This window comes from Rhincodon typus, chromosome 5, assembly GCF_021869965.1.
Source record: "Rhincodon typus isolate 14 chromosome 5, sRhiTyp1.1, whole genome shotgun sequence".
NCBI lineage: Eukaryota > Metazoa > Chordata > Chondrichthyes > Orectolobiformes > Rhincodontidae > Rhincodon > Rhincodon typus.
In genome coordinates this window covers 57,349,625-57,377,023 of record NC_063336.1, presented here as the reverse complement: position 1 = coordinate 57,377,023, position 27,399 = coordinate 57,349,625, and the positions used below count along the sequence as shown (strand labels likewise).

General features: G+C 38.5%; 1 protein-coding gene across 1 annotated transcript; it reads right to left on the bottom strand.

Moving 5' to 3' along the window:
* Positions 1-3,094: 3,094 nt before the first annotated feature.
* Positions 3,095-25,760, bottom strand: gja1b (gap junction protein alpha 1b). The gene is made up of 2 exons (XM_048597343.1): positions 25,610-25,760; positions 3,095-6,319 (listed from the first exon to the last, which is right to left on the bottom strand). The coding sequence occupies exon 2, from the start codon at positions 6,301-6,303 to the stop codon at positions 5,155-5,157; it is 1,149 nt and encodes a 382-aa protein (XP_048453300.1). The 5' UTR covers positions 6,304-6,319; positions 25,610-25,760; the 3' UTR covers positions 3,095-5,154.
* Positions 25,761-27,399: the final 1,639 nt, after the last annotated feature.

Here is a 27,399-nt window from a genome sequence, read left to right as displayed (position 1 = left end):
TTCATCTTCCTTAATACCTGTCTCTGTCACTTAAGGAGGAAAACAGGGCAGAAAGAATCAAGATTGGTGGTAGGTTGCCCAACATTCAACTCCTGTGGCTGACTTGACTGTATTCAAACCCCTAAACTGCTATCAAAAGCTGCCCTTGACTGACTGTATCGGGACCCCCTGAGCAAAGGCTTATCTTCTTTGATTTGTTTGAGAATTGCTGACAACCAGGACAAGCTTCCTAACTTTGTCTCTGCGCTCAACAGCACAGCAATACAGCAGTACAGTGATATGGCTATCTCTGGCTGAGGGGACAAAGTTAAAAAAGGTAAGGCAATGAATGGCAGGGACGTTCTGAGCATCAATACAAGCTCAGTGAGTGAGTGGGCACTAAGAGAACAAGCACTCAGGTCAGAGATGCAGCCTGGGCTAGTTTATGAACTGGGCGTGTACCCTTGAATGCGAAGTGTCCTTGCAGCAATGTTAAATCCACAAGCCTACTGTAGGTGGAGTTGAAATGTACCATGAGAGTTCTTTAAAGCTGCTACATGTCAGATGCCAATATCAGTGGATATGGGGTGAGTGTGGCTGGTGCCCATGAAGTGTGTCCTGAGAGGTTGCTCCAGTATGGAGATCTTATGGAGCAAGTGGTACCGACTCTGATTTCAATACAGAATTTTTGGTATCTACATTGTTTGGGTGTTTGGTAAGATTACGAGCTGAATATTCGTGTGGCAAGTTGTTACATTTATAATCTGTACTTAATAATCCCCTTAAACTGGAACTGACTGCTACCTAGGACAAAACTCTCCTCACCATCCAGCAGACGCTTAAAATAAGCAACAAGTCACTCATGATGTCAAGATAGACCTCACCGAACCTCTTGCATGAGTTTGCCACAAATCTCGCCATTGCCGACATCTTTGAGACTCTTATAAGATTCATTAACTGTTTTCATTGCAGATTCCAATTAATTAGCACTAGACCGAAGAAATCAGATTAGTTCAGAATCCGCATGCAATCACAAAAATGTTTTCAGACAAATCTTATGTAAAGGTCCACATTACAAATGTTTTGTAAATATGTGATACTGAAATAGTCAAGTGGACTGATTGCTTCCAATACTGCATGCAAAAAGAATGGCTGAGGACAAACTATTGTCAATCAAAAGCATTAATTTATAATAATTTTGCTTACCTACCGAGCAAAATAATACTTGTTTTGAAGTAAATGTGCCATTTCAATATGGCTTAGTGGCTTGACAAATACAAAGTGGGAGGTCTGATTTGAAAAGCTTAAATATTGCATTTTACAGTTTTCTATAAAGCATTCCCTTCTGCTTTTCTCCTGCTGATCACAAAATGCAATATATTTTAGGTTGTGTTTATATTGTAGCTATAGGTCTGCAGCTACTGGCTAGAGAATCAATTCTAGCTTGGCAGAACCTGATTTATGCTGATGAACTCAAAATGAAATTCCCAGATCCTGGCCCTGGAGAAAGTTCAGTCCTAGCAAGCGTAGAGTTCCACTACGGTCTGCTAAATTTTAAATGATTTGGAAGCAGAAGCAGGAACTTTGTCATTTGTGAAACAGTGCTGTGTAAGTTTATAACATACATGGAAGATGTAAGTCATCCCACTTTTTAAAATGAAGTAAGCCTTTCCCCTGGAGTTTGAATTAATTAATGCCAAACATACGCAATACAAAACCTGTCTTCTGCAAGTAATCTCCTGACTTTCTCTCCAGTTTCTGGGAAGAATTTAAGTCTACAGTTATTTCCAGTTATTTAAATGTAGAGATTACTTTCCAGAAAGTGGCAGTTTCACAGCATTCTTAAAGGTGTTGCTCTTTTTATTGTAGTGTTCATCTACTAATATAAATATTCAGTATTAATTTCACTCCCAGCACAGTGATAAAATGTATGGTATCATTCCAATAATTATGTTAAACTAAATATTTAATGACATTTCAACTTCTAGAAGACTAAAAAGGACTTTTGTTTAAAATGTACTTGCATGGTGTTAAAATTTTGTCTAGTAGGGTGTCAAAAACAAAGAAAGCTAGAGTGTCAATTAAAAAAAGACACATTTGTCTTTGAAGCCTGTATTTGCCTCTTAAGAATATTTGAGGATAAACAGCAGATTTTTGTAAGCTTTCCACGGATGATGGTCTTTTAATTACAATCCCCACTGTTTTAAACCTGGTGGTTACTATTGATCAGAAAGTGAATTGGATTTGCCTGGGCAACTGCTGGTATAGACTCAATGGGCCGAATGGCCTGCTTCCGTACTGTAGGGATTATATGATTCAATCCTATGCTCCAGAGTCTATTATCTAAAACACAAAATGGTGTTAAGTCATCAACCAGTTAACTATTTTGAAACATATGAAAGAGGAAGAACTATTGCCAGTAGACCACCTATTTAAACTTAATAGCACGTTGTAATCTTTAAAATGAAAGTTAATCGATATCACACTGTTAAACTTTGAATCAATCTTTAACAACATAAAACATGTCTGAGATCTATTGTGCTGCAAGTCCATCTCAAGAAAATGCAATGCTTCTGTATCAATATGAAAACCAATACAAATTCTCTCAAAATCATTCTGAAGGAAATTTTACATTTCAGCTCTTAGCTACTAATGTTTGATGTTTTCCTCTTTGGTTTAGGATTTATATTTTTTATTTCATAAAAAGAATAATCCGCACAAATTTTTAAAAATTACAGTAACGAGGAAATGAAAGGGATTGACAAGCACTAAGCTCAATTTTCCTATTTTGTCATTTTATATTACTTGATTTCCATTCTTTAGAATCTTTGAGGATTCCTGTGAATAATGCTTCACAAATAACTCTTAATGCATACAAAAATATATTTTGCCTCAAATGCCCAGAGGAAAATACGGGCCTTAAGTGTTTGCAGTATGCTTTTCTGACTAAAAACCAGAATTCATTTATACAAGTGACAAAAAGTAAAATAAATCAGGGAAGTGGACCATATGAATAGGAATTCAGAAAAACATGGTGTGAATCTCACAGTAAAACACCTGAAGGTTTTTAACTTCCTTACAACTGATATCATGAAGCAAGATCACCAAAGAGCCATTTACGAAAATGTTGCTTTATTGTTTTAAGTTATCAGGTTTTAATGAACAGCAGATTGCTCACATGCATGGTAACAACAATTGTATGAGTCTCAGTACAAGAGGGGTTGCTTGTCAGTGATTTAACATGGAATGTTAAACAAGAAATTAGAAAACACTGACTAGCACTTTACAATAAACAGTTCTGGTGAAAGAGAACATCACTGTTTCATGCGCCTTTCTTTATGGATAAACATCAAGTTTATTTTTAAACCACCGAGAAATCCTTACTAGTAGCACAGGTGACTCTTAAAGATTGCACTGCTGAGATGCACCTAACAGCCAAAAGAGGTGTCAGGCAACAACTTCACACTCTGGTATTCTGAGCACAAATTAGTGAGCTTTCTCACTTCTTTATTCAAAACTTGAAGGCTTTACAAAGGCTTTTGCCTTTACAAAATAAATGCAACTTAAAATGGTTAACTTTTGAACTCTGAAGTAATTTGGTTCAGTTATTGGAAAGACACATAAATCTTCTGCACCAAATAAATAGTTACATGCACACTATTTGACAACTTGTAACCCTCTTCAGCGTCATTGTGCATTCTAAGCAAATATAAAGTTTCAGTGCAAACGCCATTATAGCTAAAGTAATAAACAAAACTTGAATTCATGATGACCAAGTCAAACCTTAAAACCATAGTTTTAGAACTTCTTATGTGATATAGTGATAAGCTATTTACAAGATCAGAATAATATGGTTTGGTGAATGCTGATTTTTGTGGCGCTATATTGGCGAATACCTTTATTATTTGTTGACTAAATATTAGTCCAGCACAAAGCACATTTACTATAGGTTTCATAATACTGATAACTTCACCTCAAAAAGTACTAAATAGTACTACAATCTCTATCACAGCATTTTTAAAAAAAATCTCATTCATACCAAGGATAATTTTACTACGGCTTAGCACAAATTAGCAATCATTCTTACCTTTCTCAAAAAAAAACAGTATCCTACCCGGATATAAAATTATTCATATCATATGATTGAACAATGGAATTTGATTTCCCATATTTACACAGATATTTAAACGAACACATACACATCAGATAGGGTGCATTCTCAGACAAATGCGACAAATCATGACAATATTTAAGAATCATCACCATGCAACATTATTCCAGAATGCTCTATACTTACTGTCCATTGGGGTCTCCTTTAAATAAAGATGTTTAAAGAAAATAACTGATCATTTTGTTAAAGGACTATAAAATATTGATTTGATCTAATTGTACAAAGATCATACATTACTTAAAATTCCCTAAAAATGATTCACAATTTTGACTGTTTTTTTTTTACTTGATGAAGTTCCACTTTATTCAGCTGAAAACATTTTTATTTACAAAAGAAGTCAAAACTGGGAAAACATGGGAAAAAATGTTCAGTCAAATTTGTGATTTGACACAAAGTTAGGTAAAATACGAAATGTTCACACAGAAAAGAAATATATGCAAATACATTGAAAACTGTTTTACCAGATAAATAATTGCAGATATAGAATGAGAAGTTTGATACATGTGAATAGGAAAAGTGTTGCTGTGGTTTCAGATTTTTATGTCCAGAACTGAATGATCTCATTGTATTAGACCAAGACTGTGACAGAGATATTTTGTTCTGAATGGAGAAAAACATAAAAAAGTGTAGGAAGGTATCTTGGAATGTTATTTCTGGGCTGAGATAATATTTAAAAATATCAAATGAAAATGGAGATTAGAAGGAATATTTTGGCAAAATGCAAGAATGTGGTTAAAAATGTATAAGATCAGCAAAACTTTGTTACAGTAAGGATTCATAAATTTTTCAGCTGGATTTTTCATGAATTATTTTACTGGAGTGCATATCCTCAAAAAGAAGAGCCTTTGCATGGTTTTCTATAAAAGGTGAGCCACTGAATTATTAGTTGAAATTGAGCATAATGCATAACTACTTGGTACCAACATCTGGAGTGCACTTCCAGAAAAATAATGTATCTATTCATAACTGTAGAAATGAGGCAATGTCTTAAGTTTTAGACCAGGCTAGACCTCAAGGTCATCTGGTCTTGGCCTGCTACTCCCTCGGCTGCTGGTTCTACTAGGTGGTCTCTGCTCCCTGAGACCAACAGGCTGCAACTCTGTTATTGATGGTGACTTTTGTATGGTTGGATGTTCACCATGATAATCAAATGCCTGTGCATGGGAGTTGGAAATGGTGCTACCAGCCTGACCAATCCTGTTTTGTTCGGTGCTGTAATTTGCCCAGTTCTGTTCATTAGCTTGCTTATTATAGCTTCTGCAGGAGGACATATTCCTGTCCCCAGTAGCAAGCTTGTATCCAGGAGGGGACATGGGAGCAGTTGGTGGGGAGCACCCGTTATAATAGGCATACTTTGAAGAGGATGAGTCTTTGAGAGGATTCACGCCCATTTTTTGAGAACCCTGAAATAAGTGGCTATTTTGCTTAACGCGATCTGCTAATGTTTTGAAGATAATGTAGAACAGCTCTACCAGGTTCAGCACAGCTGAACCAACGGATACCACCAACATGAATATGATAAAGACAGTCTTCTCAGTGGGCCGCGAGAGGAAGCAGTCTACTGTGTGTGGGCATGGATACCTCTCACAAGCATAAATTGTATCCAGCATGAACCTGAAACCGTAAATGCACCACTGAATTAAAATGAAAGTCACTTCAAAAATTATTTTAAAGATAATACTGACTGCATAAGTATGCATAAGAGATCCTTTGATTTTAATTTTGCCTTGTTCCTCCACACCATATTTGATTTTCTTTAGTTCTAATTGTTTCAAGGCAAGGCTGACATCTTCACCTTCTTCTTGGAGTATCTTTAAATATTTTTCTTTCTTAGATAATCTTTTTTCTTTATGAGAGACGATAAAGACATGGATTAGGTACACCAGAGTGGGTGTTGAGACAAAAATAATCTGAAGGACCCAGAGTCGAATGTGGGAGATGGGGAAGGATTTGTCGTAGCAGACGTTCGCACAACCTGGTTGCTGAGTGTTGCAGCTGAAGGCAGACTGTTCATCTCCCCAGGCGGATTCCACGGCAGTCCCCAACACCAGGACACGAAAGATGAAGAGCACGGAAAGCCATAGTTTACCTCCTGGAGTCAAGTAAGACTGCGCTTTAGTCAGTACTTTTGCCAGGAAACTCCAGTCACCCATCCTGCTTTAAACTTAGCTGTAAAGAAACAACAACAATGTATCAGAAGAATTCAAACTTGTTTCCGACATTTGTTCATTTTAAAACAACGTTTACTTTCTGTACCTCCTTTAATAAAACTCTTAGTTGCGAGCTTATGGGGAGAAAGCAGGATTAAGCTATTGAGTTGGACAATCAGCCATGATCATGAAGAATGGCAGAGCAGGCTCAAAGGGTCGAATGACCTCCTCTTGCTCCTATCTTCTATGTTTCTATGTTTTTCTGTGGCATAACTGTTCTTTATTCACCACGCTATGTTTAGAAACTTCATTTAACACCAGAAATATTTTATGTACAAAGCTGTTTTAATACACCAAGTACAAATGTTGTGGTTACCAGTTACAATATGAGATCAGGTAAATCAGTATTTTAAAGATAATGGTTTTTGTATTTTAAGATCAAATCCCTTGCCTAGTACAAAAGTTTAGAAGTCACATCACACTCCAAATAATTGAAACACTTCAATATGTCAAATCAATTAAGAATGAAATAAAATAATAGGATAATATACATAGTGTTTTGATAAATGTGGGTAAGGAAGTTAATGCCTAGTTAGCTGACAAATATAAAATGGTGCAGTACTCTGGTAACTTTTCATAGTTGTGCCATTTCATGTTAAAGAAGTAAAAAGCTGATGTTGCAATGATGGATTTTGATGGCTATTCCATTGTAAGCAAGTGGAAGGGGTTGCAAAATACTTTCATTCAGACTGCCTATTTTATTCTACACAACAACTTCATTACTTGTTCAAAACTACCTCTGAGAGAAAGGTGGATGGTGATGAAATGGTAATGTCACTTGTTCAAATCCCACAATGACAGCCAGTGGAATTTAAATTCAGCTAATTGATAAATGTGGGATTGAAAACTAAACTCAGTAATGGTGACCAAGAAACTATCACGAAATGTCATTAACATCCATCTAGTTCACTTGTGTCTTTTAAGGAAAACAAAATCTGCCATCCTTATCTGGTCTGGCCTAAGTGACTTCAAGCCACAACAATGTGGTTAACTCTCAAACACCCTCTGAAATGGTCCAATGAACCACTCAGTTCAAGGACAACTACAAATGTGAAACAAAGGCTGACCTTGCCAGCAATACCCATGAGAGAGTATTTTTTTTAACATCAAATCAAGTATTCTCTTATTAATAAACAGGCACAACCTCATATGCAAACAGTTATCATGTTTTCCAATAATGCTGAATATGCCCAATTCATTTGTTCAAAGTTTTGCAACATAGTATGGAAATAAAATAATTTGAATACAGCAGCTTTTCCTAGTTTATTATGAAATCATACCAGAATTGAGCCTGACAATTACTAAAGCACTAACAAACCAGCTCAGAGACAAATCTTACAAAAAGAGATTTGGAGGCAATTTGAAGACAGGTTTCCTAACACACAGGGCCATTTTGGAAGGCACAGAAAAGAAGATAAGCAAAATGAAGTCTAAGAAAGGAAAGGTGATGAAGAATAATTTGAATATTACTGAAGAAGTGTAATTAAGAAGATAGTAGCATAGCGGTATTGATACTAGATTGGTTATCCAGTGAGGCTGGAACCAAAGTTTGGTGGGAAAAAAAACAGCTGAATAATGGACTTCAAAGATGAGGTGATTTGGCACAGAATATATGCAGTTCCTTAAAAGGGAAAGGTAGGATAGACAGATCCAAAGCTCCCTGGATGACAAAGTAGATTGAATTTAAATTAAAGAAAAAGTGTGTTTAAGACACAGAAAAGTACAGTTGAGAACCATGCTGAATACAGAGGTTTCAGAAGTGAGGAAGCAAATACAAGAAGCACAGAGGTAGAATGAAAAAAGACTGGCAAGTAACAAAAGGAAATCCCAAGTCTTCTTTAAGTACATCTATTGTAAAGACATGGTTAAAGAAGGATTGGGGCCAATTAGGGCCAAAAGGGAGGCTTTACACACAGATGCAGGAAACATAGCTCAGGCTTAACTTAATACTTTGCATCTGTCTTTATCTATGAAGTGGATGCTACACGGGCCATTGTGACTAGAAGGGTTTAAAATAATAAGGATGATGTATAGGATACACTGTCAATATTTAAATTGATAAGAATCTGGGACTAGGTGACATGCATCCAAGGATAGTGAAGGAAGTGAGAAGGAAACTGTAGAAGCACTGGCAATAATCTTTCAATTGTCCCTGGATTCAGAGGTACCAGAGGATTGGTGATTTACAAAGATTGTGCTCTTCTTCAATAATGCTTACAATATTTGGCCCAACAATTACAATCAGTCAGTTTAATTCTAATGGCCTGGAAACTTCTAAAGATAATTATTTGAGATCAGATTAATAGTCAGAAAAGATGAGGATTACTTCAAAAGAGTCAGCATGGATTTGTTAAGGGAAAATTGTGTCGAACTAATGTGAAGTTATTTGAAGAGGTAAGAGAGAGGGTTGATGAAGGAAAGGCTGGTGATCTGGTGTGTGTGGATTTCCAAAAGGCATTCGATATAGTGTCACACAGACATGTGAGGAAAGGTAAAGTCATGGACAGCAGCAAAGTGGATACAAAATTAGCTGAGTGATAAGAAAGAGAGATCAATGTTTATTGGGCACTTTTCAGGATGGACAAAGATTTGTAGAGGAGTTCCCAAGGGGTTGACATTGAGACTCTTGCTTTTCCTGATTTAAATAAATAATCTAGATCTTGGTGCGCAGGAGGTACTTTCAAAGTGTGTGAATAACAGATAACTCAGAAGAATGGTAAACCTTGTGGACAGGGCAGAACATCAAAAGAACTTTGACATGGTGGAGTGGTCGGATAGGTGGCAGATGAAGCTCAATATGGAGATGTGCAAGAATAAAACATAGGGTACTATTCTAAAGGAGCAGAGAGACCTGGGTGCATGTCTACACAAGTTATTAAAGGTGATAGGGCAAATACCGAGAGGTGGTAACAAAGTATACTATGCTTTACTATACATAGAGTACAAGAGCAGGAGGTTATTATTGACTTATATAAGACACTGTTTAGACTTTAGCTGGAATATTGTGCATAGTGATGGGTGCCACACTGTAGGAAAGATATGAATGCATTGGAAATAGCACAGAAAAGAATGAGACACTAAAGCGATGAGGAAAGATTGAAGAACTTGGGGCTGTTTTCCTTGAAGAGGCGAAGGCAAGGAGGAGATTTGATAAAAGTTTTCAAAATCATGAAGGCCCTGGACAAAGTGGACAGGGAGAAAATGTCCTACATTTAAACAGATTGAAAACTGGGGGCACAGCTTTTCCCAAAAAAAAGCATATGTGAGGTGAGAAAAAAAAATATTCACACAGTGAGTAGTTAGTGTATGGAATTAATTGTCTGAAAGTGTGGTGAAGACAGGTTAAATTAAGGCATTCAGGAGAGAACTGGAAGACTATTTAATTAGGAACAAAGTGAATATCTCTAGTCTTTTCCCTGTAATCTTGCACAGAGTTCAAATGTTCAAAGGGTCAGAGTTGACATGATGCTCTGCAACAATTCTGTGATTCTGAGATTGAACAGATCACAATTTCCTTCAGGAAAGGAAACCCAAATCTATACGTGGCCTGGACTGTTTTTTAACTCCCCTCTAAACTGGCCTAGCTAAGTCACTTAGTAATATTGAACTGTCACAAAAAAACTGAATAGGAACAAAATCCAACGACAAACGCAGCATCATACTAGATACTGAGAAACAGAAAGGTGCACTCGTCAGTCAACCCTGCAAAGTCTTCCTCGCCAACATTTGGGAACTTGTGCCAAAACTGGGAGAGCTGTCTCACAGTCCAGTCAAGTAACAACCTGACATATTCATACTCATTAAATCATACCTCACAGGTAATGGACCTCATCCCCATTCTGTGTATGTACTGCCTCAGCAACCTGTGGCAACAGTGCTATGCTACACATTTTGGAATGACTACGAGAATTTTCATTCATAGAAACATTTGTGGAGTGTTGGGATGTCTCCCTTTTGCCTCTTCAAATTTGACTACGATTTTTGTTTGTTTTCCAAAGCATAATATGCCAAATTAATGAGTACCTAACTATTTATGTGCCATGATCATAAAAGGACCAACAAAATATAGGTTTTCTTGAGATTCATAAACAAAGAGGTTAGGATTACCAGACAAACTAATCTAGGTAAAAAATACACCAACTACTGTGTGTGCGTGCACACACAGGTATGACACAAAAACCCATACAGAATTAAAGGCTACAAGAAGTAAGAAGAAATTTTATAGTCTGTAGTTTGGTGATTAGGCTGGCCTGAGGCTATATTTTGTGGTCTTTTAACTTTCCAGCAGTCCCACTATTTCTTGTTCATTTGGGTATTCTTGTAGAGATGGCAATCAACGCAAAGTCAACGTTTCAAAATGAGTTCTGAAGAAGGTCACTTGATCTGAACTGTTAACTCTGTTTCTATCTCCACAGATGCTGCAAACCTGCTGAGTTTCACCCGCAATTTCTGTTTTTGAGAAAGAAAAACTGTTGCAAGTATATGACTGTATTAGATGAAATGACTACCAGTCTTAGAGATGAAGGCCCATCTTCATTCTGAGGATGCCTTCCATCGTGTTGTGTGCATTATCAGTCATCTTAATGGGTCAGATGTAGAACAGATCCAGCAGCTCAAAACTAGGCATCCATAAGATTTGGCAGGCCATCAACAGAAGCAGAGTTATGTCCCACAACAATCTGTAACTGTATAACCAGCATATCCCTCAGTCTACGATTACCATCAACCCAAGGAGCTAAAAGGGCAAATAAGGAGCGTAGGAGCTCATGCCAGAAGCAGCAGCAGCCATTAACTAAAAATTAGGTAACAAACTAGTGAAACTACAACTGGAGAAACCCAGCAGATCTGGCAGCATCTGTGGTGAGACAGGTAGAGTTAATGTTTTGAATCTGGTATAACTCATCTTCAGGACTGAAAATAATCCAGGTATGTTCCATGTTCTGTTTTTGTTTCAAATTTCCAGTTTTTTTGCTTTTATTTTAGTCAAACTGACAACACAGAACTGTTTACAAGTTAAACAGTGGAAGCAGCATACTATGGGCATAGCTAAGTGACCCCACAACCAATGGATTAGATAAATCTCTGAAAGGCTGACACATCCAGTCATGAATCGTGATTAACATTTAAGTAAATAACCAGAGGAAGTGGTTCTAAAAAACTCTCCATCTTCAAAGATGTTGAGCCCAACATATCACTGCAAAAGGCAGGACTTGCAATCATCTTCAACCAGAAGTGCAGTATGGATAATCCATTAAAGCCTCTTCATGACATTCCCACCATAGTAGATGCCAGTTTTCAACCAATTTCAATTCAGTCCATATGATATCAAAAAACAGATGACAAACTGGATACAGAAAAGGATTCTGACAACATCCCAGCAGCACTTCTGAAGACCTGTGCTCCCGAAGTAGCCATGCTATGGGTCTAACTGTTCCAGTACATCTACAGCACTGGCATCAACATGATGTGAAAAATTGCCCAGGTATTTCTGTTCCACTAAAAAAAGGACAAATACCACCCAATCTTCTTTCAATTTACTCACAACCATCAGAACACTGATGGATGACATCCTCAATAGTGGCATCAAGTTGTACTTTTCAGTAACAACATCCTCACTGATGCTCAATTTGCATTCCATTAGGATTTCAAACTTTTGGACATCATTAAGCCTTAGTCCATGGAAGAAAGGGCACTGAATTCAAGCAGTAATGCAAGAGTGGTTTCCGTTGATTTCAAAGCAACATTTGACAGAGTGTGGCATCAATGAGCTCTATCAAAACGCAAGTCAGTGGGAATCAGATCTATATCTAACACAAAAGATGTTGTAAGACCAAGTCCAAATTGACCTTTTTTTTTAAGAAATGAACAGCAAAGTGGAAAAGCAATGGGTTTCATGTTTTAGGGAAAAAAATGTGGGGTGGAGCAAATGGGAAAGAAGTGGGACCATCAGGTGAGAGTTTGAGGGTGAGGGTGAGGGTGATCAGAGATTTCACGTGTCACAGAACAAAAAGGTGAAGTTAGGCTGGTGATTATAGAGAACAGGGACAGGCCCAGAGTAGTGGTTATTAGTAGATGTTTATATAATACAAGTCAGTTCCGATAAAAACTAAACCAAGAAAACTGGAGAATAGGGAGAATAGAACAGAGGACAGAGTTCATGGTCTGAACTTGAACTCCATATGAGTCCTGAAGGCTGTAAAGTGCATATAGGGAAAACTAGGTGCCGTTCCTTCTGAGATAACAAGGTGTAGAGCTGGATGAACACAGCAGGCCAAGCAGCATCAGAGGAGCAGGAAGGCTGACGTTTCGGGCCTAGACCCTTCTTTCTGCTGTGTTCATCCAGCTCTACACCTTGTTATCTCAGATTCTCCAGCATCTGCAGTTCCTACTATCTGCTGTTCCTTCTGCTTTTGTTGGGCTTCCCTGAAACACTGCAGCAGATCAAGGGAAAAAAAATGGGAACTTCAGAGCAAGATAGTGTATTAAAATGGAAACATTACCAGAAGGTCACGTTCATGCTTCTAGAACGCCTCACAAAGAGGTCTCTCAGTTTGCATTTGACCTCCTTGATATAGATAAGACTGCATTATGAGGAACAAATACTGTAGACTAGATTGAAAGAAGTACAAGTTAATTTCTGTTAACTTGAAAGGAGTGTTGGTGGCTGTGGACTGTGAAGAGGGAAGAGATAAAAGGTAAAGCATTACACCTCCTGTGATTGCAGTTGGGAAGGTGGGGTGGACATGGGGGAGGTGGAATACTGTAGGTGATAGATGAGTCAGTTTCAGGGAGTGAATAGTCCCTTGGGAGTTCCAACGGGGAGGAAGAAAAACATGTCTGGTGGTGGAGTCATGCTGGAAGTGACAGAAGTAATGCATGGGTGATCCTTTGACTACAGAGGTTTGAGAGTTGGAAAGCACTGACAAGCAGATCTCTATTGTAGTTCTGGAGGGAAGGGCAGAGGCAAGGGTAGAAGAGTGGGAAATGGGTCGGACACGGCTAAGGCCTCTGGCCACCACAGTCGTGGGTAGTTCACAGTCGAGGAAAATGGGAAACATGTCCGAAGAACCATTGTGGAATGTGGCATCATTGGAACAGATGCAAAGAGACAAAGAAACTGAAGAAAAGAAAATAGAATGGAATCCTTACAGGAAGCAAGATATGAGGAATCTTGAAAGGTAGGGAATCTTTGGAATTTTATTTACAGCAGATAGCTGTGAAGGCTGTGTCATAATGTATATTCAAGTTTGAAATGGGCAGATTTTTAATCAATTAGTGAATCAACGATTATGGGGGTAAAGGAGGAAAGCCAAGTTGAGGATTATTAATTCAGACATGATCTAATTAAATGGCAGAGCAGACTTGATGGCCAAATGGCCTACTTCTGCTCCTACATCCTATGCTCTTATGGTCTTAATTGTAGTCAAGGTAGCTGTGGGAGTCGGTAGGTTTGTAATAGATATTAGTACGTTGCCTAAGCCCAGAAATGGAGCCAGAGAAGTCAAGGAAGTGAAGTCTGAGCTTAACCAGGCAGAAGGTAAGAGGATGGTACAAATTAGAAGCAAAATTGATCAATTTTACTAGTTTGAGACAGATCCTGTAAAAAAGGTAGGTATAACGATGGACAATGCAGGTGCCTATGGCTATATCTTATATTTGAAGGAAGTAAGACAAGTTAAAGGAAAAATTATTCCATGAGAGAACAAGTTCATCCACAGTGTTTTGTTATTGTTGAAAATTTTAATCACCTCCTTTTGACATTCTATGGTACCACCACCCCAGAACCTGACACTCCTGTGGTTAACATTCAAGAGAATTGAACCAGCCATATAAATATTACACTTGTAAGAGTAGATCTGAGGCTGGGAAATAACTTCCCTACTTGTCCACCATCTACACGACAAGTCAGGAATATCCCCTACTTGTCTGATAAATGGCAAGAATGACAGTCAAGGGTCTCAACACAATCCAAGACAGAGCAGGCTGCTTAAGTGGCACCCCATCCACTTCCAACATTCATTCTCTCCAACACTGACTCACAGTAGCAGAAGGTGTACCATCTACAAAATGGACTGAAGCAATTCAAAGCTTTCGTATCAAGAACTTCCAGTCCCCAAATCTTTAAATTCTGAAAGAACAAAGCCAGGAAATGCTTGAGAATGCCAATAACTGACAAATTCTCCCCCAAGTCACTTATTAGTCTGATTTGGAACTACATTGCCATTCATTCACTGTGGCCGAGTCAAAATCTTGGAACACCTTCCCTAATATCACTCCGGGTATTCTTGTACTACATCAACTGCAGTAGTTCAGCAGGTGACCACCTTCTTTAATCTAATTAAAACATAATATGGGGTCAGTTAGCTGTATAGCCGGTTTCTGATACACAGTGACACTAGTAGCGTGGATTCACTTCCCAATCTGGTTGAGGCATGAAGGGCCCACCTTCTCAACCTTGCCCCTTGCAGGAGGCTTAATGATCCTCAGGTTAAACTCACCACAAGTTGTTTCTCTCTCTCTCTCTCTCAGGAGAGAGAAGGACTGTGGTGTCTTTACCGAAACATAATTAGAGATATAGAATAATTACTGCCCTTGACAGCAATTCCCATATCCCAAGAAAAAATAAAAAGCAACTCAGAAAACTTAAGAAGAATGCAGGGGGGAAAAAAAAATGGTACTCTAGAAAGGATCAGTGGTTGAAATTTTTCACAAGCAGCAATTTTTGTCACGTAATAATAGATTACTAATTATAATAATATCCTACCACTATTCTTGACATTTGTTTTTTTAAAAATAGTCTATGGATTAAGGACTCTAAGGATTAAATAGCATTTTTGCACATGAAGCAAAATAAACTGCTTTTCTGGTCCATCACCTCACTAGGCTCAAGTATAATTGATCCACATAAACAGGAAAAGGTCTTAGATTCTACTGCACCTGCTGATCGAGTCAGCTGATATCTGTTCAACTATTAGTTGGGACCCTGTCCTAGACCAAGGAGGCCCAGGTTCAAGTGCAACCTGCTCCAGAGATGTGTAATAAGTCTGATTAGAAAAATAGTTCAACTGTCTGTCGGGAGGTGTTCTTGTGATGCAATGGTAGAGAGGCTTGGGTTCTAATCCCACCTGCTCCATACATGTGGAATGATATTCCTTGAAAGTAGAGTTGAAGGTAGACAGGATAGTAAAGAAGGCATTTGGTACACATTCCCTTATTGGTCTGTGCATTGAGTGTCGGAGTTTGGAGTTCAGAGGTCATGTTGCAGCTGTACAGGACATTGGTTAGGCCACTTTTGGAACATTTCATTCAGTTTTGGTTTCCCTGCTATAGATAGGATGTTGTGAAACTTGAAAGGGTTCAGAAAAGATTTACAAGGATGTTGCCAGGGTTGGAGGATTTGAGCTATAGGAAGAGGTTGAATAGGCTGGGGCTATTTTCCCTGGAACGTTGGAGGCAGAGGGGTAACCTTATAGAAGTTTATAAAATCACAAGGGGCACAGATAGAATAAATAGCCAAGGAGTTTTTTCCAGGGTAGCGGAGTTCAATATTAGACAGCATAGGTTTAAGGCAAGAGGGGAAGGATTTAAAGGGGCCCTAAGGGCAACTTTTTCATGCATAGGGTGGTGTATGTGTGGAATGAGCTGCCAGAGGAAGTGGTGGTGGCTGGTACAATTACAACATTTAAAAGGCATCTGGATGGATATATGAATAGGAAGGGTTTAGAGGGATATGGGCCAAATGCTGGCAAATGGGCTTAGATTAATTTAGAATATCTGGTCGGTGTGGATGAGTTGGACCAAAGGATCTGTTTCCATGCTGTGCAGCTCTATGACTCCATGAATCTAACAGGTTGATTAGAAAAATAGCTCAACTGCCTGTTGGAAGGCAGTAGGGTAACTGTATTTAATGTCAATGTTTCAAGAGGAAATTAATTTAATCATCTGGCAAAGTTTTCAATTTTGAGTGACCTCAGCAGGAAAAGCATTTGCTTATAAGGCTGGGAGGAGAGTGTGACATGTTTCCTCTCCTCCTAGAAACAAATAGCCTGCTGCCAAAGACTGTCTGGACTAAGTTATGAAGAACTCCGATGCACTACAGAAGAAGCTCAACATGTGGAGAGAGAACAATGAAAACAGAAAGGATAAAATAAAATTTTTAAGAAATGTATGTGCATAACAATTTGGTTATGCCTTTCAAATATATCAGTAGGAAAATGGCATGAGCAGATATTTTAAATGTGTAACAAGTTTCTTTTCTGTCAAGACTAGAGAAAAATAGCAATTTTGAGATAATCACAAGATTTTAATAGATGCATATTATGTTAATCAGATCTTGTATGGGCATAATATACAGGTAATGGTTACAAAAACAAACCATAAAGGAACAAGTGACAAGATTAAGGGTGTTTAATGAATACAAGTACATGTCAGTTAAATATTAATATTGCCTCTCACATATAATGTTGTGGAATTTTCACATCAAATAAGTAATGCTGCTTATTTCATTGTAATTTTCAATCCACGTTAGTCCAATTAAAGTTATGGATATTCAAATCAATGCATAAATTGAACTGATTCTCAAATTTTGACTGCTTTGTGTAAAACTCTGTTAACACATAGAATTACAAGATGGTTCAGGAGAATGTAGAAAGTTGACACTTCAGTCAACAGGGTGTTCTGCATGGGCAGAGGTATCTATTTCATTCAGATAAGCAAATACACCAAGATTATCTTACCTTTCAGGTGAATGTAAAGGTGAAGGCATGGCAAAAGAGGAGGTGGAGTTTTCTGAGTGAACTAATCAACACTATTTCTCAGCTAACCTTCATCCTTCAAACTGATTTAGGGGTAATTTTCAACATTGAAAGGGTAGAAAAATCAGTGGTCACAGATCAGCTGCCTATTATACACTATGTCGCAAACTATTAGTGACTATAAGAAAATGTCAAATCCATGACCACCAGTTTTCTATTCCTACCAAAGTATTCCCATATTCTCATTGGTGCATGCAGAATCTTTCTTTGTGCAAAATGGCTGTCCTCCTGGTCCCAAAAGTTACTGAACTTCAAAAGAATTTAATGAACTGAAATGCAGTTAAAAATACATCTGTTAAACTTATGCAAAAGTACAAACTGCCTTGTGTCATATATAATAGGACTCAACCTGAAGTTCACTGCATTCACATACGCACATATGGGCTGTCCAGGATATAAAAGTGATGTCTATTTTTGACCTATCGAATCTATGTCTGGTTCTGCACAAAATGAATAGTTGTGTAAATTGCTACAACCTGTTCTGATCGATTTTTCCAAATACCTGGTGAAGGATTCCTTCAACTTCACAAAAATGAATCAGGACCTGCATATCAAAGGTAATTCTGTGACCACTTGCCCATTCAACATCGCCATTGTCTGAATCTGCATGCACTGAATTTGGCAACTCACACAGTTGAGTTCAGCTTTACCAACACCATATTCACCCATATACACTTTATTCCCACAGAATCTCCACTGGGCCCAGGTCTCACAAACATTTTCATCAACTATCGTGGGATATGTGTTTCAATGTATACCTTTCCTCCTACACTTCGTACATTTCTGACATGTAGACATTTGCTATATTGAAATGTGCAGTTGAATGTAAGAATTTCCTTACATATGTTAACTGGATCAATCCAACATGCAAATTCACCATTGAATTGAAGCAGTCTAAGAAATCTGCTAATGGGTGCCAAACGTGAGCCTTCACTAATCAGTTTACACTTTGGGATTCCTACAGCTCCACATACATTTGGCCATACTGGCAATCTCCTAAATACATCCTAGGCCATTTGTTCACTAGGCAGGTTCAATTTTGAAAACCCGGATCAGATCACTCACTGTAAATCATACAAACATGGGACCATGCCTAAAGCCAACACTTACAGTCCTGAAAAATGCCCATTCTACCTCATACTACCATGGAGGGATAAGGTGTCTCAAACATTTGAGCAACACGTGAAGCTAGCCATTTCATGCTACAGTTACGCTGTAGCAACATGAGTAATATTCCCTATCAATAGGATATACCATTAAGCCAAAAACTGTTCTGCCTACCAAGTGTATGAGTATTGTGGTAAATGAATTTCAGTGTCACCCTGATACCATGAATATAGGCTATGCATGCCAATTAGTGGATCATATCAAACGAGACATCCCTCTGGTTGTTCACAACACAGTACTGACTGGACACAACTGTTTGGTGTTTGAAAACTAGGAACACAGTATCCAACATTATGTTTAATTCTGCAATTTGGCCACACTTGTGCAATTGCACCGATAATTACACTACAATCAAGGTTATCAATTGACTTTGCATTGTACCTCACTTATGCTTGCTACAAGCTACATATATTCATACATAAAGCCTCACCCTTCCAGGCAAAAGAAATTTGCCCACTGTTAGCACTTTCTCAATGAAGCAGAAGCTTGGAGGGATATTATTCCCTGGTGCATTTCCAATGGTGATTCTCAACTAATTAAAGTTGACTTGCTTATTTTGAATTTAAATAAAAGTTTTGAGATGACTGTCCCTTAGTGCATTCTCCTTGACAATGCCACAACCAATCAGAGCCCACATGTCCACAAATCCACACACTATTTCTCATGCAGTACAAATTGATGTTTGCTTTGAAATTCAGGATGCTTCTATCTGTTCTTGTGGGGTTAAGATGATAAGTTTGGTCAAAATGCCTCTTTTTCTCAGCAATCTATTTGCGTTTAAGAAATTATAATAGCCACATACATTCCTAACCGGAATAGGTTCATACGATAAATCTGATCTTCATTGAAGTTCATAATTACAAGTCATTTGGTGTAAATATAATGATCAGATCCAAAATAATTATTGTGAGGAAGGACAGCTGCTTCATGTTCTTCATTGCAGGAATCACATGTTAAATATGATTTATGCATAGCGTTTATGAGCAAAAGAATTACATTTTGTTTAAAGCAAGATGGTTAAAAAGGTGGAAACATCATAGAAAGTCTGATGTTAATTTGACAGTGCTTGACATGAGAGACAATATGTCTTTGTTTTAAATTTACTCATGGGACATCAGTATCGCTGGCTAGGCTAATATTTATTGGGCATCCCTAATTGCCCTGAAACTGAGTGGTTTGAAAAGCCATTTCAGTCAACTATATTGCTGTGGGTTTGAAGTCACATGTAGGCCAGAACAAGTAAGAACATTAGTGAACCAGGTGGGTTTTTATAACAACCAACAGTAGTTACAGGGTTACCTTTAATCTAGCTTTTAATTCCTTTTTGAACTCAAGTTTCACCATTTGTCATGATGGGATTTGAACTCATATCCCAAAACTAAGCCTGGGGCTCTGGATTAGTAGGTCAGTGGTGTTACCACAACTTCACCATCTCCCCATAACTTAATTGCATATATTTTCTTAAGTAAATACTTTGTATATTTAATACATGGACGTAAATTTAAATATGACTTGGTAATACATTATATTGTACTTTCACATTCTGACAACAAAATATTTTGAGTATCCTATAACAAGAACCTTGACAGAAAAGATCATAAAACTTAACACTGATCGCTCTTTAATTTGGTAAGTTAGGAAGCTTGTCATATATCCAATGCAATCTTAAAGCTTTAAAGCAGTGAACCAGAGCTTTAGATTTGGGGAAATGGAAATACAGAACCGGAATGGCAAATCCTTGGCCCTTTGAATCTGCTCCAACATTCAATAAGACCATAACTGATTCAAATTCCCCATCCTCATCTACCACTGATAACCTTTGAAACCCTGCCTCAAATGATTTAATCTACCTCTGCCTTAAAAATATTCAATGACCCCTGCCTGCACTGCCTTCTGGAGCAGGAAGTTCCAAAGTTGTGTAAAACTGTTAGGAAAAGCTCCTCTTCACCTCTTAAAAGATGATCCCTAATTTTAACACAGTGTTCCCTAGTTATGGATTGATGCAAAGAGGAAACAATTTTTCCATGTTCAAAATTGTTGAAACCATCGTGGATCTTACACACTTAAATCAATTCACCCTCACCCTTCTAAACTCAAGTAGAAACAAGTCTAGTCTGTCCAGTGTATCCTCATAAGACAAGCCAGCCTTTCCATGTATCAAAGTAGCAACAAAATCAGAAGGTGCTGGAGTAACTTAGCAGGTCTAGCAATGGACAGAAGAACAGTTAAATGTTCTGAGTTCATAAGTTCTGATGAAGGGTTACTAGACCTGAAATATTAACTCTAATTTTTCTCTCCACAGATGGTGCCAGGTTTGCTGAGTCTCTCAGCACTTGCAGTTTTTATTTCAGATATCCAGCACCTGTAGTTCTTTGTTTTACATCAAAGTAGCAAACCTTCTTTGACCTGACTCCAATGTATTTACATACTTCATCAAATACAGAGACCAAAATCTCACACAGGATGTCAGATGTGTTCTCACTAATGTCTTGTACAACTGAAGCTTGACATCATTATTCTTCTGTACAATTCATTGCAAAATGCAGGATAGCATTCCATTAGCCTCCTTGATATATGCTGTACGTACATGCTAAAGTTTTGTGAACAGAAGCATCAGAACACCTAAATCCCTCTGCACCTGGAAATTCTGCTGTTTTATTCTTCCCATGAAAGTGAACAAATTCACATTATCTAATATTATAGTCCATTTGCCATTTTTTTACCCACTCATTCAACCTATCTCTATCTGCCTGCAACACCCTCACATTTTCTCCACAACATAGCTTTCTCCCTGGCTCGGTGTTGTCTGTGAATTTAGTTACCACGACTGCATTCCCCTCCTCTAAGCCATTGACGTAAACTGTGAATGTTGAGTCCCCAGCACACACCCCTGCTGGATACCAATCATCATCTCCTGCCAATATTGCAAAAACTCATTTATACGTACTTTGTTTTCTATCAGCTAACCAATCTCCTATCCAGTCCAATATGTTACCCTGTACAACATGAGCTTTTATTTTGATGCAGCATCTTATCAAATGCCTTCTGGAAATAGAAATGCAATAATCTACAGGCTCCCTTTTATTATCCACAGTGCATGTTACTATTTCAAATAACTCCTGTAAATTGGTTAAACATGATTTCCCTTTGCCAAAACCATGCTGACTTGTCCTGTTCACATTAAGTTTGTTTAAGTATTCAGCCATAACCTCTTCAGTATTCAATTCTAAAACATTCCCCATGACAAATGGCAATAAAATGCCTATAATTTCCTGTTTATTGCCTTCTTCCGTCCTTGAATAAGGGGATTAAGTTTGCTACTTTCCAGTCTGATCGAGTCTTTCCAAAATCTAAGAGTGTTTGGAAAACTAACATCAATGCATCTACTAGCTAATTAGCCACATCTTTTAAGACCCTAGGATGTTGTCCATCTGGACCTCAAGTCTTGTCAGCATACAACTCCATTAGTTTACTTGGTAACTCTTCCCTTGTGTTTGTAATTTCATTGAATTCCTCACACCCTTCCACCTCCTGATTCATAGCTGTTACTGCAATGTTTATTATATCTTCCAAGGTGAAGATAGAAGCAAAATATTTGTTCATTTCACCCATCATTTCCTTATTATTTACTACATACTCCTTATTTTCACCAATCTTTAGAGGACAGGGCTCAATTTATTTACTTTTTTCCCCTTTTCAAATAGAAACTCTTGCTATCTGTTTTTACATTCCAGCTTGCTTCCTCTCATACAGTAATTTCTTCTTCCCAAATAACCTTTCAGTCATTCCCTGCTGTTCTTAATATTCTGACCAATCATTTTATCTGTCACTCATACTTCTGCATTCATATGCATTTTCCATAAGTTTTATGTTATGCTAACTTATTCAGTTAACCATTGACAGTGGGTCCTCCCATTAGACTGTTTGGTTGGAATATATTTATTCTGAATATTCTGTAATATCCCCATAAATGTCTACCACCATGTCTCTATTGATCTGTCCCCTAGCCCAGAGTGCTAGTCAACTTCAACTAGCTCAGTTTCCATGCTTGCATTGTTGCTTTTATTCAGGTTTAAAATATATGAGTCTTTCATTCTAACTGAATGTAAAATTCAATCTTATTGTGGTTCCTGCTACCTAGGGGTGTGTTTACCCTGAGGTCATTAATTAATCGTGTCACACTATGCAATGTTAAACATAACAATAACCTGCTATCTGGTCGATTCCAGAATGTCAATTGTTTTAAGTGTCCCCCAGGAATTTATCCTTGTCTATGTTTTAGTCCTCATCTAATTGTTTTCCCAAAACAACTTCATCCAAAGGCAGTGTTAATTTTCACATGTGTGCTGCTGAAATCCAGCTCTGCCACCTCTCTCTAGTCCCTGCATTGTTGCTATATTATAAGACTGCTTTACATTAGCTATAATGAGCAGATGAATGAGCAGAGCGTTTCTTCTAATAAAAACTGGGAAGACTAAAGTTGTTTTTAATCCCCTCTCCAAACTTAATATCCTAACTACTGACTCTGTCCCTTTCCCTGGTAATGATAGCAACAGTCTGAGATTAAGCCAACATGTTCACAATGTTAGCATCAGATTTGATCCTGATATGAGATTCCACCTTATTATGCCAATTTGAAGATTATCTTTTCCCACCACTGTAAAATCACCCAACTTCATCCATGTCAGTTCATCCGCTGCTGGAGCCCTCAGTTGTGTTATGTCTGGATTTGATCATCTTAATGTACCCTTGGCTGATCTTCCAAGGTTCCTTTCCCTATTACCTCTGTGCTCACTGTACCACATTGGCATCCAGTCAAACAACATCTCATTCTGATGAAGGGTCTAGGCCCGAAATGTCAGCTTTCCTGCTCCTATGATGCTGCTTGGCCTGCTGTGTTCATCCAGCTCTACACCTTGTTATTTTCATTTTAACATGTTCACCCTTAGTTTCATATTCCTCCATGTTCTCACTCTTCCCTGTTGCTTCAATGGTCCCTAGTCCAAGAATCCACCAAGATATCTGCATTCTTTTATATCTCACCTTTTGTATACCCCTTCTTTAATTGTCCCATCATAAGTGGCTGTGCTTTTCTCTATCTAATCCCTAAATTTCGAATACCCACCCTTCACCTCTCCACCTTACAAGAGGCAAGGTGCTTCTTAAAAGTAACTTCTTTCACTAAGCATCTCTTTATGTGACTTGGTGTCACGTTTTGTTTTTTTTACAAAGCTCCGTGAATTGCACTGAGTATTTCTATTGTGTTGAAAAGCTATACAAATTGCTGTGAAGTTGGTTTCTAAGCCAAATTTTATATTTTAGGAGACAATCCAGTCCTTGGGAAAAAGAAATCAAAAGCAGCATACAGAGTTTGAAGAGTTGTTTTATTTTGATGTCTACATTCTTTGGAAACTTTTCGTTTAAACTTGTAACTCGGTGACTTCTCCTGCTCCGGAGTTTGCAGTCTGTGATGACTTAACTAAATATTGCTTCGCGTTTATTCAAAACCACCTTTCGCGAATAAGCCACCTCACCATGTACAGTGTGTGTCATTTCTAGAGCATTTCGGTGAACACGATCCTTCTGAAAGTCATTTTTGGTTTCTTTCATGAACCGTTCTCCAAAAGGAGGTGTAATTTTTTAAAGGAGATAATGGATTCAGAGTCGATACAGTGCGGAGCTGGAGGAACACAGCAGGTCAGGCAGCGTCAGAGGAGCAGAAAAGTCGATGTTTCGGGTTGGGACCCCTCATCTGACTTCGACTTTCCCGCTTCTCTAACGCTGCCTGATCTGCTGTGTTCCTCCAGCTCCACACTGTATGGACACTTTTTTATCTAAAGGGATGGCATATTTGACTTCATATCAAAATGCGTGCTTAACTGATGTATCTTTTCTTCAACTTCATTGCGAAGTTTTACGATCTGCTTCTAGTGCTGGGTAAAATCCCACTCAGTCCTTGATTCTCAGCTGTTTCACTGTGTAATGGATCTGAAATTAAACTTGCGCTGGCTCGATTCTAACATGATAGTCATTAACATGTGCTTATCCGTATATTGAATGGTAGTCAATACGACAGACCGTTAATCACACAGGTAACTAGAAAAGTAGTCTGTTATTTGTGATCATATTAATATAATTAGGATTCCACAAACTCACAATTAAAACACACATTTACTTGACTGGACGTAGATATTTTCCCAATCGACCTGTTCAGGGATGATGCTATACGCCTCTCTGGAGGATAGTGAGACTTGGAACCAGGATCTCCTCCCTTTATATAGCTCCCGTGAATTGCATTGGGGTTTTCCATTGTTTTAAAAGCTGTATAATTTGTTGAAATGTTGGTTTCTGGTCAAATTTGGTCCTTAGGCTGTACCACAGCGCCACAAAATACACCAATTCTGTTAACTAGCCTATGTACGTTACAATGCATGTCTGGGGCAACGGGTGGGGGACTTTAACGCGGGTCTCCTGTCCTGGGGGTGTTAGGGACACTACACCACAATCTCCGTCCTGTCTGAGAGTGTATATACTTCACTGAAACGGCTGCACTGGACAAGGACACCTGCTAACGGGAACCCGGAGAAGTTTCACTTCACTTCAGCTCAACTGTTCAACAGTGCACTTCATCTCTCCGAACTTTGCTTTTTTTCCCCACAGAGGTAGGAAGCACGGGGACGTGGGACTGGTTGTGCGGATAAGACTGTTAGCTAATATTTCCAAACTAAACTCGAAGAGGGTTGGTTAGTTTGGACGGAAAATGAGAGGTTTAAGACGAAAAAGCCGCGTTTTTAACACCGCCGAAAACTTACTCCAATTCATAGTGACTTTAAGAAATTAGTGCACGTAAACATGCGGCTAGATCAGGCTAAATGTTTGAAGATAAAGAGGAGTTAGTTAATGAACAGTAATATCAGTTTCTTTTACCTGCTCTTGAACGCTGGGATAAGTTAGATTCTGGGCAAGTTTTGTAAATTCAAGGCTTTGGAAAGATTAGTGATTATATATTTCTCTGCATGTGGGATCTAAAACAGTTGGAGAGTATTCCATTCATCTTTTTAATATTCCCGAACAATCCTTTAAGATCAGCAGTGCAGAGCAGTATTGAAACTATTAATCCCTCGAAAGAACAACATCACTTTAAAACGCACGATACGGTGTAGAGAGTTACTTTCAGCAGCCGAAAAGTGAATCTGAACTCTTGGAAACTTTGTTTTCTCCCTCTCTCTCTGAGATAGATGTACTGAGAAGCAAGCTGTACAACTTACCCAACAAAGTCTCGGAAGAAAACGCGGACGAGGATTCGAATTGTTCAGCTCGGGAGCAGTAAAACTAATCGGCTGAATGTTGCACCACTTCTAGGTGAAAGAAGAACCTGTCTCTAGTCTGTACAATCTCCGCTGCCCGATTTAAAGCGCTTTTAGCTCAAAAAAAAGTTTTGAGAGTCATCTGACTCGTGACGTCACGGCTTGCGACGAACTCCTCTGAAAGTTTCTGGGATCCAGCAGCCTCCTGTCCCCTCTACCCCACCGCTCCTTGCACAGTGGGTTCTGGCAGCCCCTGGCTGTTCGGTCGTCTATCTATGCTGCAGCCACGGATCTGTTAGAGATTGTCACTGTTACCAGTACATCTCACAGCCCGAGCATGCAAGCTGCTAAGCATCTTCCTAACATTAATACTGTGATTCAACTGGTGTATATTTGTTAACGCTAACCCCATTCTTATTTCAAACAAATTTCAAACAATGGACTTTTAAAGTCCACGTGGACTGTTTGCTCCTCAAGAGAGTTAAGAACCAGCAATGTTAGTCACAGAGGCCTGATATTAAAGAATACCGTTTACCACCTTTTACTGGTTTAATTTTCAGATCTCCAGCACGTGCCTTTGTTTTACTCCTGCCATAAATGGAGTTTTCTTTGCAAAATAACGTGACTTCAAGAGTAAACTTCCGATGGTCTTTTACCAACGTATCCTATCGAGAATACAAAACTATTTTTAAGAAAATACTCGTTAGTGACGATTAATGTCGACGTGTTGATGTTTGTAGATGTTATTAAGGTTGAGTGGCAATTTGATCAAATATTGTAGCAATCCACTTGTGCTCTGTGACAACAAGGTGCAGGGCTGGATGAACACAGCAGGCCAAGCAGCATCATAGGAGCAGAGAGGCTGACGTTTCGGGCCTAGACCCTTCATCAGAAAAGGGGGAGGGGGATGTAGTTCAATATATGAACTGAATCCTCGAGGATTTGCTATTAACTGTTTGCTGTTGGGAAAATAAATGCAATGGACATTGAATGGGTTTGTTTGTGTTATTCGAGCCAGAACCCCGCTAAAAGGAGCCTGCCTAGAAGCACACAGGAGTTACAATAGAAACGTAGAAAACGAACCAAGTAGTAACTTTTGATTTGATTTCACCAAGTATGATCAAAACTTTTTTTGACTGGCATGTTTTCCATTAGAAATATAGTGTTGCCAAGGATTATCACAAAATAACCTAAACATTTCAATTACACTCTGGAACATTGCCAGCTGATTTGAAGTAATCTTATGTCGTAGAATATTGTTAACATCAAAGACCTAGAAAAATCAACTTAAGCTATTCCCCGTTCGGAAGAAGGATCACTGGGCCCGAAACGTTAACTCTGCTTCCTCTCCACAGACGCTGCCAGACCTGATGAGTTTCTCCAGCACTGTTTTTGTTTGTGTAGGCCATTCCGAGGTACATATCGAAATGCAAAAGTGTCCGCGTGTGGCATTTTAGATTCCCCACTACCCGGCAAATAAACTGGGATGACAAGAAGAAAAAAAAGCAAAATTATCATTTTCCAGGATTTTTTTCAAGGTTGGGGCCGCGATTTATTGAAAGCATGTCAATGATAACGTTCAGTTGCATCTTGTTGTTATACGGATAATCGGAGAGAATTGCCCTGCTCTCTTGGAGCGATGCTCGCGGTAAATGTAATCTGGAAAGTCATTTTTGTAAAGTCGCCATAGCTACCAGAAATAATAAGGTGTAAGGCTGGATGAACACAGCAGGCCAAGCAGCATCATAGGA

Coding starts and splice junctions, on each gene's coding strand:
- gja1b (XM_048597343.1), bottom strand. CDS start 6,303: ATGGGTGACTGGAGTTTCCTGGCAAAAGTACTGACTAAAGCGCAGTCT.